We start from the raw sequence: 17,518 nt of genomic DNA on the forward strand, positions 1-17,518 counted from the left end.
TTAAACCTAAAGAAGTCGGTGCTAGTACCGACCCCAGCATTTCAAGTAACTAGGCTTGCTGCTGGACTCCAGAGAAGCGAGTGTTTCTCCCTTCAGACTAGCTGCAGACTCTCAGAGCTGCGGTAAAACTGCTGATGAACCGCAAGTGGTCGTCGTTATGCTTCTGCATCCGAGTCCTGGGACTCATAGTGGCCTCCTTTCGAGGCAGTACCGTATGCCCAGTTCCACACCAGAGTTCTGCAGAAGGAAATTTTGACAAAGTGGGACAAATCTCCTTTGTCCCTGGATCGACAGATCCAGGTGAGCCAGTTAGTCAGACTCTGATCTGGTGGCTGAGGTCCCCAGTGCTTCAGTCTGAAGTCGTTTCTACCTCTGAAATGGACAGTGATCACAACAGACGCCAGCCTATCCGGCTGGGGTAGAGTGATGGGGGTTCAGTCGGCTCAGGGCCTCTGGTGGACGGAGAAATCCAAGTTGCTGATCAATCTGCTTGAGCTAAGAGCGATCTGGCTATGCCTCTCCACATGGTTGATGAGACTGCAAGGGAGTCCGATCAGGATCCAGTCGGACAACACCACTGCGGTGGCGTACGTCAATCACCAAGGAGCAACAAGAAGCTCAGCCGCCGCACGGAAAGTTGCTCACATACTTCGGTCGACAGAGCGACATGCACCGGCCCTGTCAGCGATTTACATCCCGGGAGTGGAGAACTGGCAGGCGGACTGTGTTGCCAGATGCTGGACCCAGGAGAATGGGCGTTGCATCCAGAGTTATTCGGGCTACTGTGCCTGCGGTGGGGCACACCAGATGTGGATCTTCTGGCCTCCCGTCTCAATCGTAAGGTGCCGAGATTCGTGTCAAGGACAAGAGATCCGCGGGCAGACGCGCTGGTGGCTCTGTGTGATCAGTACCAGCTGATATACGCCTTTCCTCCTCTAAAGCTGTTACTATGTCTGCTCCGCAGAGTGGAATTGGGGGGATCCCAGTAATTCTGGTCGCCCCCGCATTGGCCTCAGCGGCCTTGGTACACAGACCTAGTGCACCTGGTGGCAGACGCACCATGGCGACTGCCATTACGAGAGGACCTTCTGTCTCAAGGTCAGATTCTCCATCCTGCTTTACCATCGCTGGCTTTAACAGCATGGCTATTGAGAGCCAGGTGTTGAGGAACTGGATTCTCTCGGACTCGGTGATCCCCACTATGTTGAGCACACAGAAATCTTCCCGGAAGATATATCATCGTACCTGGAAGGCTTACATCTCCATGTGTGAGGAGAAGGGATCCTGCTGTTTCTTCAGCGAGTAGACCAGAAATTGGTGTAAGCACCATTAAGGGGCAAATATCAGCCTTGGCTGTCTTTTTTTATTTTATTTATTTTTTTCAGCGCCCCCCGGCGTCTCACTCATTGGTGAGTACCTTTTGTTCAAGGGGTCCGACATGTAGTCCCTCCGGTGCGTCCACAGTTACCCCCGTGGGATCTGAACCTGGTGTTATCGGCATGTCAAAAACCACCATTTGAAAATATTAGGGAGATTTCCCTGTTGACGCTTTCCCAGAAAATGGTCTTTCTAGTGGCCATCACATCAGCCAGGAGGGTTTCAGAACTGGCGGCCTTGTCCTGCAAGTCACCCTATCTGGTTATCCACAAGGAAAAGGTGGTGGTGCGTCCGCAACCATATTTTCTGCCAAAAGCGGTCTCAGCTTTTCATATCAATGAGGACATTGTGTTACCATCTCTGTGTCCTAATCCGACACATCCTAAGAAGGTGGCCCTTCATGCTATGGCTGTGGTTTGCGCTCTGAAGGTGTATTTGTCTGCCACGGCTTCCTTCCGGAAGTCAGACTCGCTGTTTGTTTTGGTGGCTGGTCCAAAGAAAGGCATGGCGGTCTCGTCAGCCACCATTTCCAGGTGGATCAGACAGATTCTAGTACAGGCCTATGCCATGAAGGGGCAGGTGCCCCCCTTTCCGGTTATGGCCCACTCCACGAGGGCAATCGGAACGTCTTGGGCCTTCCGACACCAAACGTCTGTCGCGGCGACCTGGTCGTCTGTCCATACGTTTACCAAGTTTTACAAGGTAGACGTCGGTGCATTGGCTGTCTGTTTTCACCGCAAAGTTTTGCAGGCGGCCATATAGTTGTAATTGAGTATGCAATATTTTTATTTTTTCCTGGTTTTTAGATAAAAATGCAGTACCGTTAAGTTAATTCACTGTTGCATTACATTCCGCAGTTTTTGGTGCGGTTGTGAGTAGTCGTTCCTGTTGAGGGTTCCCTGGTTTTGTGGTGGATTTCTCTACGCACTGTGTTTTTTGTGGGAAAAGTTTCACTAGTTCCCACTTGCCATAGTGGATGAAGTTTCTATGCCGTTTGCCCACCCCTCATTTGGCACTGCTTGGGGACGTCCCAATGGCTAAGAGAGGAGCTGTGTCGGTCAGTGAATATAAGAGAAAATAGGATTTTTTTTTTGTCCTCACCGTAAAGTCCTTTTCTCTGTAATTCACTGACCAACACAGCACCCTCCTCTCCTTTTTTATCTTTACATTATACTGCTTGTTGACATACTGATGACTGCATGGCAGGCTTGAGGGTTATTACCTAAGGGACCACCCCCTGGGTGGAACTGGAAAGTTCTGTGTGTTACATAACATGTAATGTCTAGTATTCTCCCAACGGCGGGTGTAACAACCCGATGGCTAAGAGAGGAGCTGTGTCGGTAGGTGAATTACAGAGAAAAGGATTTTACGGTGAGTAAAAAAATCCCATTTTACAGGTAAGCTGTTATAAAAATCCAATTTTTCAGATCCTCAGAGTTCTTTGCCATGAGAGGCTATGTTGAACCTCCAGTGACCAGTATGAGAAGAATGAGATTGATAACACCAAATTTAACACACCTGCTTCCCATTCACACTTGAGACCTTTTAACACTGAGTCACATGACACTGGGGAAAGAAAATGGTTAATTGGGCACAATTTAGACATTTTCAATTAGGGGTGTACTCATGTTTTTTGCCAGAGGTTTAGACATTAATGACTGTGTGTTATTTTGAGGGGACAACAAAATAACAGTTATACAAGCTGTACACTCACTACATTATGTTGTAGCAAGTGCCATTTCTTCAGTATTTTCACATGAAAAGATATAACAAAATATTTACAAAAATGTGTGTGTATATGTGTGTATGTGTGTTTATGTGTGTGTATATGTGTTTATATGTGTGTGTGTGTGTGTGTGTATGTATGTATGTATGTATGTATGTATGTATGTATGTATGTATGTGTATTTATTCTCTATATATCTTTTTTTTTTTTTTTTTCAGCCATAAAGGGTAAGAGGCTTGCGGCTCGGAGCCGTCATTCTAATTATGGTTATCCCCCAATTCTCTTTGGGTACCAGGAAAAGAATATGTACCAGCATTGGATTTAGGTGTTGTGCTGTTCATTCAGCATGCTGCCTATAAGAGATGTAAACACATCATTGAGATGTGTATCTCAGGCTGCAATCCTTGGCAGGGTGGGGCCTCGGTCTTCTGCTGCCTCCCCCCCTTCCTTGGTTTGTATGGATGTGTGGGAGGTAGTGCTGTCCCCATCTGGGGGTTTATTTGCTGCTGGGATCGGAGGTAGTTATGTTCCCCCGTCGTCGCCCCCCCCCCCCCCTATTTTTTTTTGGGAGCCTTAGCTATCAGGTTTGTACCAAGGGACGTTTCAAGGAAAAACCATTATGTCCTGGACACTTGGTCAGTACAACACTCTAGTTCCTGGTGTTACACATCATGACTGGCTCCTTACAATTTGACTGTGCTGACCCCAACGGCACTCATGTTTGTAAGTGAGTTTCCGTAATGCATGCTTTTGTGTTTATTTATAGCGATACAAAACGATGCACATATATACTGGTGACCGCAATGACCCCTGTCTGTCCACGAGATAGATTATATAGATTGGACCCTGCATGGGCCCCTCTTATTTGGCTGCAACATAAGGCTATCCTTGGCTGACTCAACATTCCTCCATTATGTATGGTGAACTGGGCACCCCATGTCTCTTTTTCGTGATTGTGGCATGTAAGTTGGGGCATAAGCACTGGATCTTCTCCCCCCCCCCCCTTTTTTTTTTTGCAATATGTTTAATGCTCAATATGTAATATATTTGTAATGAGATTTATTTATAAATGTATTTTTCTAACTAGAGGCTAACTCTGGTATATCTCCCAGTACCAACATGATCCCCTGAAGGAGCCTTTGATGAAACATGTGCAGGATTACCACATATGTCTTATTTTACTTGTGATTGACTTGTGGGCCAATCCATACATGTGTCTCTCAGTAGCCTTGTAAATTATGCACAAGGGGAGATATATTTAGACAGCATGCATACGTTTCATATTGTTTTCAATATGCAATTTTATATTTGTCATAATAAAATGTAAATTTTATACATAAATATGTGAGCAATTTATGTTTATTTTTGACACCATAGTGGCACCTTTTTAATGTCCATTAATCCTCTTTCTCCCCTTTATTGCAATTACTCTTGGAAGTGGTGCCCCACACAGCGAACTACATTTTTGCATACTCATTCTATGAAACTTATTTTAATTTTGTTTTTTGCTTTGTCTATAATTTGTGAAGCAAATTTTGCCATTTGTTCCAAGTTATAAATATAACCAGCTGACTGAAGCATCATTTACTCGGAATTTATTCACAGACGACACCAGCTGAAGGGTCAAATGGAATTCCTGGGACCGTGGAAAGTGAGCCTCAATCTGAGCAGACCGCTGCGTCCAGCGATTGTCCATCTTCAAATAAAGATGTGGATCCTGTGCGATGCTGCCTTTCAGCTCTTCTGTCACCAAGGTAGGTTCTGATTTTTATGTTTACCTATGAGCGAATGGACTTTCCATAGATATTTGTACACTGCCTTCTTTAGTTCTTTTGAAGTTACTAGAATGGTGAGGTCCCAATTTCTTCAGAAGTGCAGTTTTCATATTGCTACTCAACCTATGATTTTATTTCCCAAGTTAAAATTAGAGGGAGTTTGGTAGACTGAGCCCAGCATATCCTAGATCAGTGATGGCCAACCTTGGCACCCCAGATGTTTTGGAACTACATATAGTGTATGCGGCGCATACACTATAATTTTAAGTTTGTGTCATTTTTACATCAGTGCATTTTTATCAATTTTGATCAATGTAATTTCACTGGTCCCCAAAAAAGTTTTGTTTTTGGGGTCAGATTTGTTTGCCGCAATGTCGCAGTCCCGCTACAAATTGCAGATCACCACCATTACTAGTAAAAGCAATTAAAAAAAAAACTCCCTAAATCTATCCCATAATTTGTGGATGCAATAACTTTTGCTCAAGCCAATAAATATATGCCTATTGGCATTTTTTTTTTTTACCAAAAATATGTAGAAGAATATATTGGCCTAAACTGATGAATAAACTTTGTGTGTATTGTTTTTGATATGTTTTATAGCAAAGTTTAAAAAAAAAAGTAGCACAAAAAATAACTGCTGAGGTAATCAAATATTACCAAAAGAAAGCTTTTGTTTGGGTACACAACCGTGCAATTGTCAGTTAAAGCGACGCAGTGCTGTATCGCAAAAAATGGCCTTGTCATTAAGGGGGGCAAATCCTTCCAGGGCTAAAGTGGTTACATTTTTTTTTTTTTTTTTTTTTTTAAACTATCCTTTTAATATTTAAAGAGGAACTGCAGTCTGCTCACACAATTTGTAATAAAAACATCTTTGCCATTCTGAAGCTTCCCTCCAACCACTTGCATATTATTTTGTATATACTGTGATTTTATACTTGCCAAATATGCTGCAGAAATCTCCCTCCACTGAGTCTGGCTGCAACCATTTTAACTGTGGGCAGTTTAAGCTGCTGCCTGTTCATTTCCTGGGCTCACACAGGCACACCTCCAGCCCTGCAGCTCTCATTGGCCCTCTTATGACTCACGCCCCCTCCCTTCCTGGAAAACTCTCAGGAGAGTGAGAGAGATCTGTTCATGATTTCCTAAGCCTAGGCTTTTTACCAGACAAATGGCAGTGGCCTGTACAGTGGAACCTCAGGTTGCGAATAACGCGGTTAAGGAGCACTTTTCAATATAAGCTATTATTTTTTATTCTGATTCGGTTTGCGAGTGTTTTGCAAAATGAGCAGGATTTAAGCCTCTGCGGTGTGAAGTACCGCATTTAGCCAGAGGTGCGGGGGCGCCGGTGACTGAGCTGATCGGAGCTGCTCGGAAATACTTTGCACCCCCACCTCTGTCCCCATGTGATAGAATTCAATGTGGAACGAATTATCTTTGTTTACATTGACTTCTATGGGAAAACACTCTTTAATATGCGAGTGCTTTGGATGACGAGCATTCTCCTGAAACGGATTATGCTCATAATCCAAGATTCCAATGTATAAGGTGTTTACTGGCAGAAAAAAAAGTTTTGCTATCCAAAGTTAAAACAGCAAGGGCAGAAGATTTAATAGCTGGAGAGTTAAAAAAAAAATACTGAAGGTACATAGCACTAGACCAGGGGGTTGCATATTTGGCTTTTTTAGGGACAAGCAGGCATATCTAAAAGTCAACTTTAGTATAATTGAGAACTAGATATCGTTTACACTATGCAGCCTGCTGATTCTTTACATGGGTATTGTACAATCAGGTTGTATGTGGCTAGCATTATGGGGACATGTGCAGTCTAGAATTTGCAGGGTCCCTACCACTGATGTATTTACTAGGGATGAGCCAAACGCCAACACTGGCGAGGCTGCAATGATGGGGAAAAGTGAGGCTGCAGATAGGCACTGAACAGGCTGCATTGTTGGGCAATTTAATGGCTGCAGATGGGCACTGGTGAGGCTGTATTGATGAGCTGTGACCCTAATTTTGCTTCAAAGTTCTTTATTTAAAATATAAGGTTTTTTTTCCTGAAAATTCCCTCTTAAAGAGGGAATTTTCCCTTTCTTCTCTCCCTGTCCCTGTTCCCCCCCCCCCCCCGTGGAGGATGCTGCAGGACTGGGCTGTAGTGCGGTGTGTGTACCTGGGCCAGGGGTCCTCCGGGGGGCTCTGATCCTTGATTGGGGGCTGCCTGTGTCCCTGTGCTGTCTTTCTAATGACCACCATCATTATCTGTGTATATTCTCTGTACAGTTGTTTTTTCAGCCATTTTCTATGAGAAGCATGGTCAGTGGCCATTTTCTCCAAGTTCGGCGGCCATTTTCCCGGTGTTTTTTTTTTTTTCCTATTCTGGAGTGCCCTCTGGCCATTTTCTTGTAGCCTCAGCGCGGTTTTTCTCCCCAGCACTGGTTCCTGTAGCTCAGAACAGTGCGTTTTTTTTTTTTTTTTTTTTTTTTTTTTTTTGTCCTGGACACTTGGGAGCTGACACTGGACACAGCCATCAGTAACAGCATGGAGGAGCACTCTGTCAGGGTGGTGAGTCCTGCGGTGGGGGTACCTCAGTCTGTAGCAGCAAGGAGGTGGGGTTGAGCACCTTGTCCTAAGGCCCCAAGGGTGGCAGACAGGGTGAGTCATCATGGCATCAGAAGCTGTTTTTTCTTTCCCAGACCTCCCTGCAATTGCAACCGGATCGTCTGCAAACAGTGCAGTGCCTTTGGATGCTTTGTTGGCGGTCCGTTGCCAGGGTGAAGGTGTTGTGTATGAAAGCAGGGGTTAAACGCCCCTTGCCCCCCACCCCCATCCTCCGGGGAGATTTCTGACTCTGGCCCAGCAGTGACTGGTGGCCCCTGCTCTGATGTGTCAGAGGACACAGACCAGGACAGTGAGGATGATTCTGGGTCCACGCAGGAAAAGGCACTAGTTGGAGCACTTATCACCGCTGTCCATGATACCCTTAAAATACAGGATGTGGCAGGATCCTCTGCCGAGGTGGCGGTCACTTTTGGATCCCGTAAGCCAGCCTGTACACCTAAGGTGTTCCAGTATCTGACTTACTTTGATAAGTTCATATACAAAGAAATGGGGAAGTCCGCAACGAACCTTTTCGGTCTCAAAAAGAATGGTGGTGCGTTACCCCTTTGAGGAGAGCCTTCTCAAAAAATGGTTGTGGACCCCCCCAGTATCCAGGTTAACCACTTAAGCCCCAGACCATTTTGCAGCTAAAGGACCAAGCCCCTTTTTGCGATTCAGCACTGCTTTAACTGACAATTGCGCGGTCGTGCGACGTGGCTCCCAAACAAAATTGGTGTCCTTCCAACCCCCCCCCCCCCCCCCCCCCAAAAAAGAGCTTTCTTTTGGTGGTATTTGATCACCTCTGCGGTTTTTAGTTGTTGTGCTATAAACAAAAATATAGCGAAAATTTGGGGAAAAAAAATGCAATATGTTTTACTTTTTGCTATAATAAATATCCCCCCAAAATATATTAAAAAAATGTTTTTTTGCTCAGTTTAGGCCGATACGTATTCTTCTACATATTTTTGGTAAAAAAAAATCACACTAAGCTTTCATTGATTGGTTTGCGCAAAAGTTATAGCGTGATAGTTTTATGGCATTTTTATTATTTTTTTTTTTTACTAGTAATGGCGGCGATCAGCGATTTTTGTTGTGACTGCGACATTATGGCGGATACGTCGGACAATTTTTACACATTTTTGGGACCATTGGCATTAATACAGCAATCAGTGTGATTAAAAATTCACTGATTACTGTAAAAATGTCACTGGCAGTGAAGGGGTTAACCACTAGGGGCCAGTGCCTTGGCGTCTGACGTCACTGATCGTCTTTCCCTATAACAGGGAACAGATGATCAGTGACAGCCTCACTACGAAGCACGAGTAGAGGTTTATTTACACTTGCCTCTTCTCGTTCTTCAGCTCTGTGACCCGATCACGGGACACCGGCAGCGATCGGGTCTGTGGGTCCCGTGACCACGGTCACGGAGCTCAGGACCGGGTCTCGAGTGCGCGACGTACCTGTATGTGCTTGTGCCCAGCCGTGCCATTCTGCCGACTTATATCGTCGTGAGGCGGTCCTTAAGCGGTTAAACAAACCGCGATCCAGGTAGAAGGGGCTCCTGCATTTAAGGACCCTACCAACAGGAGGGCCGAGGCAGTGGCCCGGTCCATATTTACGGTAGTGGGGTCAGCGATATGACCGGTTCTGGTCACGGCATTAGTGTCGCAGACCCTTACTGAGTGGGCAAAACTATTGCATTGTGAACTGGAGAAGCGGTAGTCTCCTCAGTCTGCATGGAACTAGCAGACCAGTTGGTGCACGGTCTTAAGTATGTCTGTGACGCATCCCTGGATACACTTCCTTTGCTCTCCAGAGCATCAGTATTAGCAGTGGTGCTGCGACGCCTGATCTGGCTGAAATTCTGGTCTCCGTTTGAGAACATCCGGGAAATTCCCTTGTTGGCTCTTTCTCAGAAAGTGGCCTTTCTAGTGGTGATTTACATCTGCCAGGAGGGTTTCTGACCTGGCGGCCTTGTCTTGCAAGTCGCCCTATCTGGTTATCCACAGGGATTAGGTGGTGATGCGTCCGCAACCTTTTCTGCCGAAGGTGGTTTCGGCCTTCCATCTCAATGAAGACATTGCGTTACCATCTCTGTATCCTAAGCCAACACATCTTAAGGAGGTAGCCCTCCATTCCCTGGACGAGGTCCAGGTTTTAAGGGTATATCTATCTGCCACAGCTCCCTTTCCGGAGGTCAGATTGTCTGTTTTTGTTTCAGTGGCTGGTCTGAAAAAAGGGCTGGCGCTTTTGTCGACCACCATTTCCAGGTGGATCAGACAGCTCGTGGTCCAGGCTCTCGCCTTGAAGGGGCAGGTGCCCCCCTTTTCTGTCATGGCCCATTCCACCAGGGCATTTGGGACCTCTTGGGCCTTCCACATCAAGAGTCAGTCTCTCAGGTGTGTAAGGCGGTGACTTGGTCATCTGTGCACACTTTCACAAAGTTCTACCAAGTTGATGCAAACACATCTTCTGATGCCTGCTTTGGCTGCAAAGTTTTGCATGCAGCCGTGTAATGTTGCAATTTACACTATTTCTTGTTACAGAATGTTGCATTTTGATTGTCAATGCATTGTGAGGCATATGTGGACCACAAGTTTTGATGCGGTTGGTTCAGATGGCGACTCCTCCGTTGGGGAGCACCTCTGGTTGTGGGTAAAGCTATGTTTGCTGTTCCCACCCCTCATTATGACACTGCTTGGGGATGTCCCTATGGTCATAATTAATGGAGCTATGTCTGTTAATGAACGAAAGTGAAATAGGATTTTTGTACTTGGCGTAAAATCCTTTCCTGTGAAGTTCATTGATGGACATAGCACACTCCTCTCCTATTAGTTTGTTATACTGCTTGTTGACGTACTGAGCTGCAGGAAGCAGGCTGAGTGGTTATTACCAGAGTTCTGTTGTTTTTTTTTTCACATGTATTACATGTTCTGCCTAGTCCTCTCCTGAAGGAGGCGTAATAACCCTACGGTCAAGATTAATGGAGCTGTGCCTGTCAATGCACTTCAGAGAAAAGGATTTTACGATGAGTACAAAAATCCTATTTTCTAAAGGAAAAAAATGTAATTTAAAACTGCTCGTGGCTATAATGTATTGTCAAATCCTGGAAATATAGATGGAAAATACCTAAAAAAAAAAAAAAAAGTGTGGATGTCACCCCCAAAATCCATACCAGGCCATTAAGGTCTGGTATGGATATTTAAGGGGAACCCAACACCCATATTTTTTTTTTAAATGGCCTGGGTATCTCCCAGGCACTATATACTCTGAACAGCAGTATATATACTCTACGGCCTGCCCTATAAACTCTGCAGAAAAACTGGGCTTTAGGTGTTGGTGGTACCAGAACGCTGTTACTCTTGTTGGGTGCAGAAACAGGCCCTGCTGTGAAATATAATCTCAAAAATTGTAATTACATGCCCCGTTAAACGGGCAGAAAAATTGGGCGGAAGCTATTATATATTGTTGCTATTGGATATTGTTGGAAGCTAGCATCACCAAAATTGAGGAGGAATCGTATAGTCCGCATAGGAAGTCTTCAATTGGTCCCATATCCATAGCAAATTCAATCGGTTACATCAGCATCAGATGCTTGATGGCTGCTGATCCAAGATTTTGTTTTCTATGAATTTGAGCCTATCAACAGTCTGTGGACAGGCACACTCTTTGATCCATTACAAACTCTCCAGCAGCACTGAATGTGCATTCAGAAAGCACGCTGGATGCAGGGCAGGCCAGTAGCTCAGTTGCATATTGAGAACGTTCTAGCCAGTGGTCCATCCTCAAGACCCAGTAACCCAGTGGATGCTCTGTTGGAAAGGTCTCCAAGTCTGCTCTTGCCCCTAGATATTCCTGCACCATGTAATGCAGACGCTGGCGATGGTTGCTTGAACCGATCAGACCTTGGTGCTGAGGACTGAAAATTATTTAAAGGCATCGGTCAGCCGGCCACCTTCTCCGCCGCTCTTCCTCTGACTGAACAAAGCCTCAGCAACATGTTGTCCAGCACCAGGAAATGGTAACCTCCCAGGGTCTGGAAATGCATTGCACTAGGAAATGGTAACCTCCCAGGGTCTGGAAATGCATTGCACAAACCTTTCTTCAAGGTCTCCTGAAGATATTCATCCTCTGCGAAGGCATGATGAGTTCTGCAACCTTACCCTTGTAACGTCTATCAAGAAGGGTTGCCAGCCACTAATGATCCCTCTCCTTGATACCACAGATCCTAGTGACCTTTCGCAGGCTTTGCAGAATCGGGGAGGCCATGCAGCATAAGTTTGCATAGGCATTAGATTCTGAGTTCTCTGGGTCACTAAGGATCACATGATCCGTAACTACCTCCTCCCAGCCATGTACAACTCCTTAGGTTTCTGGGGACTGAAAACAATCCCTTGAAGACTGCTGCTGAGTGTTATCCTCTACATTCACGCTAACCTAATCCTCCTCCTTCCTGTGTGTTTGGCGTGCCCGCAGGAATGCTATCTGGATAAAGGGGGTCCTTGAGGGGTAAGGAAGACTTCCTCTTCTTCCCGCTGTTCTGCCTCAAGTGCCGGTCTATGATTCCACAAAGCGTGTGCTCCAACAGGAAGGCAGGAGGGACAGTGTCACCAATGCATGCATTTTCGCTGCTCATCATCCTTGTGGCCTCCTCAAATGGTGACAGGACAGTGCATACATCCTTTATCGGTAGCCGCTGGCAGGATGGTGGGGCTATGGAAGGAGTGACTGTGGACAAGGAGTGGGTGGAATAGGCTACTTTGGCAGCTGCGTTGGAAGGTAAACTACTCTGAGCATGGGTGACAGGGTGACAGCTTTGTTATCCACTCCACAAACTCTCCTGCATGTTCTGGCTCAATAACACAGCCAGCAGCAAAAAAAAATAAAGACAAGTGTGCCCCACGGCCACCTGCAGAGGATCCACAATCAGCATTTTTGACTGTAGAAACAGGCTGCTTGCCCTCTTTTAGTGACCTGCGATCTGCCTCTCCTTGGTGGCCTTCCTGGCATGATGTATTTTTTGTACTGTACAAACTGTATTGGATACTGTGTACACTGTCTGAAGTGTATTACAAACGGTACACGACAGAATGCACTGTAGATATATATAGACACACACACACTCAAATGCACTGCCACTAACTGAGCAACCTGCCTGCTTAGCTCAAGCTATCTCCACGCCAACAACATTACAGGCGGCCGCTCTGTAGGCAGCCTTATGAAGCGTGTACCCGGTCCCCCCTGAGCCATGATTGGCCTTTGGCCAATTATGGCTCTCTCAGCAGAGCGTACTGTGATTGCCCGAATTATGCAGGTCAGGTGCATGCTTTGGCCAATCATCATACAGCAATGCATTGCGATCTCGCAGTACATTGTGGGGTGTTCCACGGCGCTCAAATTTACCGCGAACACCCCATAATGTTCGGTGAAAACCTGGTGTTTGACCCAAACATCAAGCTCATCCCTAGTGTTTACCAATATAATCTGGCTCAAAGGGCTTGGTGGCTTGATACATAGTGGAACAGGATTGGGTTTTCCTCTGTGCCTTTTTTTTTTTTGTTTTTTTGTTCTAGGTTTAGAATAGACTATAGAAGGTTTAGAACCTCTGAAGTTTTTACTCCCTCTTTGACCCTGTGAAATAGAAGGAATCAAGCATTTTCCAGCTGACCCTGGAACAGAGGGGAAATCTCACAATGCCTTGTAACTACTTTCAAAGATAGGATATTCCCTCACTTGGTGTTTCTCTGGGACAGGAAGTGAGAAGAAATCTGCAAAAAGATCCTTTTTCATGTTATCCAAAACTAGAAAATATCTTAATTGGACATTCGAGAAAATATTTTTTGGATTTCTACTTTAAAGAACTGTTATTAATAATCTACTTTAATACCATTTTGTTAGCCATATTACATCTTTCGGGTCAATCCTCCTCAGATATTGATCTGTATATTTGATACTGATATATATTGATCTGATCTACTATAATGCATTATACATTGCGTTATGAAGATAAACTGACCCCTGCAGTTGTGTTGTTGGATATTTGCCCCCTGCCTTGTTGTTGCCCTTTTATTAATGGTATTTAAAATTTTTAAGTATCTTTTAGATAAATGTGTGTGTATTTTCTTTTAAAGCATTGATGTCTTGGATCAAAACAAACCCAGATGTACTGGTAAGTACAGATGAACGTCTCATTAGTATTTTCTACATGTATATATGCAGTGTTCAGGTTTTGTTTGGCGAATTAGTCGATTTAATATTTGAAAGGGGCAGTATCTGAAGGAAATACGGAACCCATGGAAGTAATACCAGAGAATCCTCTTGGCTTGCTTCCTATTATAGCCAATGTGGAGATGATATTAAAGTGGATGTAAACCTGCACATATTACCAGTGGAGTGAATGGCCTCAGGTGATACACAGGGATGAAACATCTCCCTCTATAGGTTTTACATGTATTTCTGCAGTCTTCAGCTTTCTACGCTCTTTACAAAGTGCACATCGTGTTACAAATTTGATGACCCTCTGCTGCTTGTGCAGCCGCTGCAGCATTGCCAAAGTTCAGTTCCACCTGGTGGGCATGTCACAAATGAAGTGGTTGGTGGGTAGGTTACATTCCCTTTGAATGTCAGTCAGCCGAGCACTGGCATTGTGTGACCGATGCTGCAGCCTCATCAGTGCCCATTAGTGAAGGAGAAAATTTATAACAGAAACAAAGAAAAACATTTTTTAATTTTTTTTTAGCAAAAAATAAAAACCCCGGGGAGATCAAATACCACCAAAAGAAAGCTCTATTTGTGGGAACAAAATGATAAAAAAAAAAAAAAAGTTATTTGGGTACAGTGTTGCATGCCTGTGCAATTGTTTAAAAAGTGAAAGCGCTGAAAATTGGCTTGGGCGGGGGGACTGCCTGGTAGAGAGTTGTGCATGATGTCATAAGCCTTGGGTAATGACCAGACAAGAAAGAGGAAGTTGGCTGTATAAGTTATTTACTGGCAGAAAAAAAAAAAAATGTTTTTACTATTCAAAGTCAAAACAACGAGGGCAGAAGATTTAATAGATGGAAAGATGAAAAAAATGACTGAAGGTCCGCATTAAACTCTTATGTGTTGGTGAGAATACCGGTAGTCTTCAGAACTGGCAGCCATATTATTTATATTTTGAGTTTTGCTGCCACATTATAGCCCTGTACAGCCTCTGTTGTCTATGCTGAATGTATCTAACATCTAGTTGCTGCAGGTGACCAATTGCTTTGTATTCTTATTTGCAGACCTGTCGTCAACGCTGTCCTCTGATGGACCATTTGCCATTTATGATGAAACATGTGTAACACAGCCCAGCGTGTAAGTGTTTTTTTTACTCTAACCTGCTTATGCTAAAAAGTGTTTATCCAAAGTTCAATTGCTTACTCCACCTAAAACAGAATCCAATAACTGGAGAAGGATATGGTGGATAACCAGTCTTGGAAAATCAGTCACCTTTACAGGTGTTTGCAGTGCTGACTTTCAACACCTCCTTTTTTATTTTTTTTCTTTATCGTACATCACAGAACCATAGTAATTACTGTATGGGTTATATGACACCTTCAGGTGATACACTGGCACACCCTAGACAAGTTCAATTCCCCATATAACCCCTCCCCTTACCGGGAGTACCTCCGTTTTTTCGCCAGTGTCTTAGATGTTGGTCATGAGTAAAGATGTGCTGTGCTGAGCTCTGCTGGAATATTCTTGCTGGGACAAGCTAGGCAACCGGATCCATTCAAAGTGTCTTTTTCCAGGCCGAATTAAATGGTACCCGGGCCTCGTGTCCAACTAAACATTTTTTTGCCTGTAACGCTTCTCTTTTTAGAGAGCTGGACCCCAGGATCCAGTATTTGTTTTTTGTTTTTTCAGCCATATTCCTGGTGGGGTGCTTTACAGGCCCAGCAGTGTGGCTACCCTGATAAAAAGGGGCCCGCAGAACCCTGCAGCTAGATGAGGTAAGGGAGATTCCTAAGGAATTTTTCTAATTCTCCTTTAAAGTAAATGTTGTCATGCCTATAGTCACCACCTGGGGCTGTCAAGAGCACGCACCGGATTCCATGCTGCTCAGTCTCACTCTGTGTCACAGGCTGCATGCTTCCTCAAACCCAAGCCCCAGGTAATATGTGGTAAGGGTTTTTTTCCCCTTGGAAATGTCCCCCCACCTGGATAGCTTCACTCCAGGAGGCAGAGGGAGCATGACTCAGTCGTTGGTGTGCCGTGCCATTCTTGCTGCCATTACAGCAGTTCCCATTGGCAGGTCTCCTCCTCTACCCTAGCCCCCATCCATTCGTAAAGGAGCCCCCTCGTGTGGGAAAACTGACTATTTTGAAAGAGGGCGGTGCGGGGGTGGTCAGAGGAAGGGGGTGGGGTTTAGCAGCGTTGGCATGCTTCAACATCCACAATGCGTGCTATGTGAGCTATAAAGTGTACCTTTTCTCGGGTGCATACAGCTGGAGGGAGACAGGTGGCATGTGAGTGGCAATTCAGGCATTCCCAGGGCACATTTACTTAAGCATCAGGCTGAGTTTAATAGCAGCGGCAGTTGCTGGACTATTGCTCAGCAGTGAGTGCATTTTTTTGGCAGTGCCTTTGTGCTCAGCACTATGACCAGAAGGGGTGGTACAAATACCGCAAAAAACCAAGAGCACAAAGGGGTCGCCCTAAGGACCCTCCCTCTGCAACACCATCTTCTCCTGAGAGATCTAGGGAGGCTGGTCAGAGTGAGCCATCGGGGTCATAAGGGGTTGCAATTGCTTCCGACACCCCAGCCCCTGTCTATATAACTGAGCAGGTTTTCTCCTCAGCTATGAGTGGATTGGAGAAAAGAGTAGCGGCTTTAATCGCATCTTCAGAGGGGAAGAAAATGCATTAGTTCTCTTCTACCACCTAGGATCCTCAAACGGAGGAACAGTGCTAGGGGGAAGATGAATACCCCTCAGGGGACTGTGGAGAGACTGATGACTCCTCTTCCAAGGGATCAAGTGGGGAAAGACCTTCTTCAGCTTCACATGCTGAGAGGTTGCTGGTGCATTCTCTTACTGAAATGGTCTGCTCCACATTTAAGCCACCCATAATGGAGTTGGTTAAAGAGCCCATTTCCTGTTTGGGTTCACTAAAGCCTCCTCGAGATTTGTGTGCCTTGTCCTTTCCTGTCCATTCATAACTAGAAAAGCTTATGTATTCTGAGTGGGATCATCCAGATAGACATTTTTTTTGCCCTCCTAAAAAGGTTTCAACACTTTATCCACTGCTATATCCTCTGTGAATAAAAGTTTGACATGCAATGCTCAAATGCTTAGGGATCCAACTGATAAAAAATTGGAATTCCTGTTAAACATGTTTTCTCTTTCGCTTATTGATGGACACAGCACTTCTAATCTTGACCTTAGGGTTATATCATCACCTTTAGGATTATGACTATACAATAACAAAACAAGCACAGCACTGCCCCAGGGCACCGCCCACCTAGGCAGAATTAACAAAAATAGCACAGCACCGCCCAGGGTTGGTCTCTATCAGTAGAAACAGCCACTCTGCTACATGCAGCTAATTTTTTTCTGCCTAGTCTAGAAGGACCTGGCCCCCTGCTGGGACCTGTTGTCCTTTTTTGGTTTATTTTATTTCATTTTTATTTATTTTTCCCATTTTAGGAACCTGCAATCAACCGCTGGGCTGGGTGACTGACTGGATATTATAGATCCTGGTAGTCTCCCCAGCTTGGCCACTGAGCGAGCGCAGACCTGCACTCCACGCTGTGTCTGCTGTGACAAGCCCCACTCTGCACTGGGGCAGCTAGTGGGCTAAAATGCCTGGCAGGGACACACTTGACCAGGCACCTGATGTCTGGGTCGCATTGTTGCCATGGCCAACTGCCACTCCGTCTAGGCGGTAAGTGGATCTGTCCGGGGAGTGAGACCCGCAATTCCTGACACGCAAGTATGAGCTCCACCACAGGCACAGTGGAGCAGCTGTGTACTCCCTGGGGTGCTTAGTTTTGGGGGTATTTTCTTCCCCTCGGCTATAC

General features: G+C 45.2%; 1 protein-coding gene across 2 annotated transcripts in view; it reads left to right on the forward strand.

Annotated features, from left to right (window-relative positions):
- Nucleotides 1-17,518, forward strand: part of BUB1B (BUB1 mitotic checkpoint serine/threonine kinase B) — a 156,685-nt gene that overhangs the window by 88,533 nt on the left and 50,634 nt on the right. For both annotated transcript variants that reach the window (XM_077464860.1, XM_077464861.1), the window contains exons 11-13: nt 4,709-4,857; nt 13,605-13,642; nt 14,739-14,811. In XM_077464860.1, the coding sequence (XP_077320986.1) occupies nt 4,709-4,857; nt 13,605-13,642; nt 14,739-14,811 (260 nt within the window). The remainder of the gene's footprint in view (nt 1-4,708; nt 4,858-13,604; nt 13,643-14,738; nt 14,812-17,518) is intronic.

This window comes from Lithobates pipiens, unplaced genomic scaffold (assembly GCF_037356315.1).
Source record: "Lithobates pipiens isolate NorthernLeopardFrog02 unplaced genomic scaffold, aLitPip1_a1.2 Scaffold_30, whole genome shotgun sequence".
NCBI classification, from domain to species: domain Eukaryota; kingdom Metazoa; phylum Chordata; class Amphibia; order Anura; family Ranidae; genus Lithobates; species Lithobates pipiens.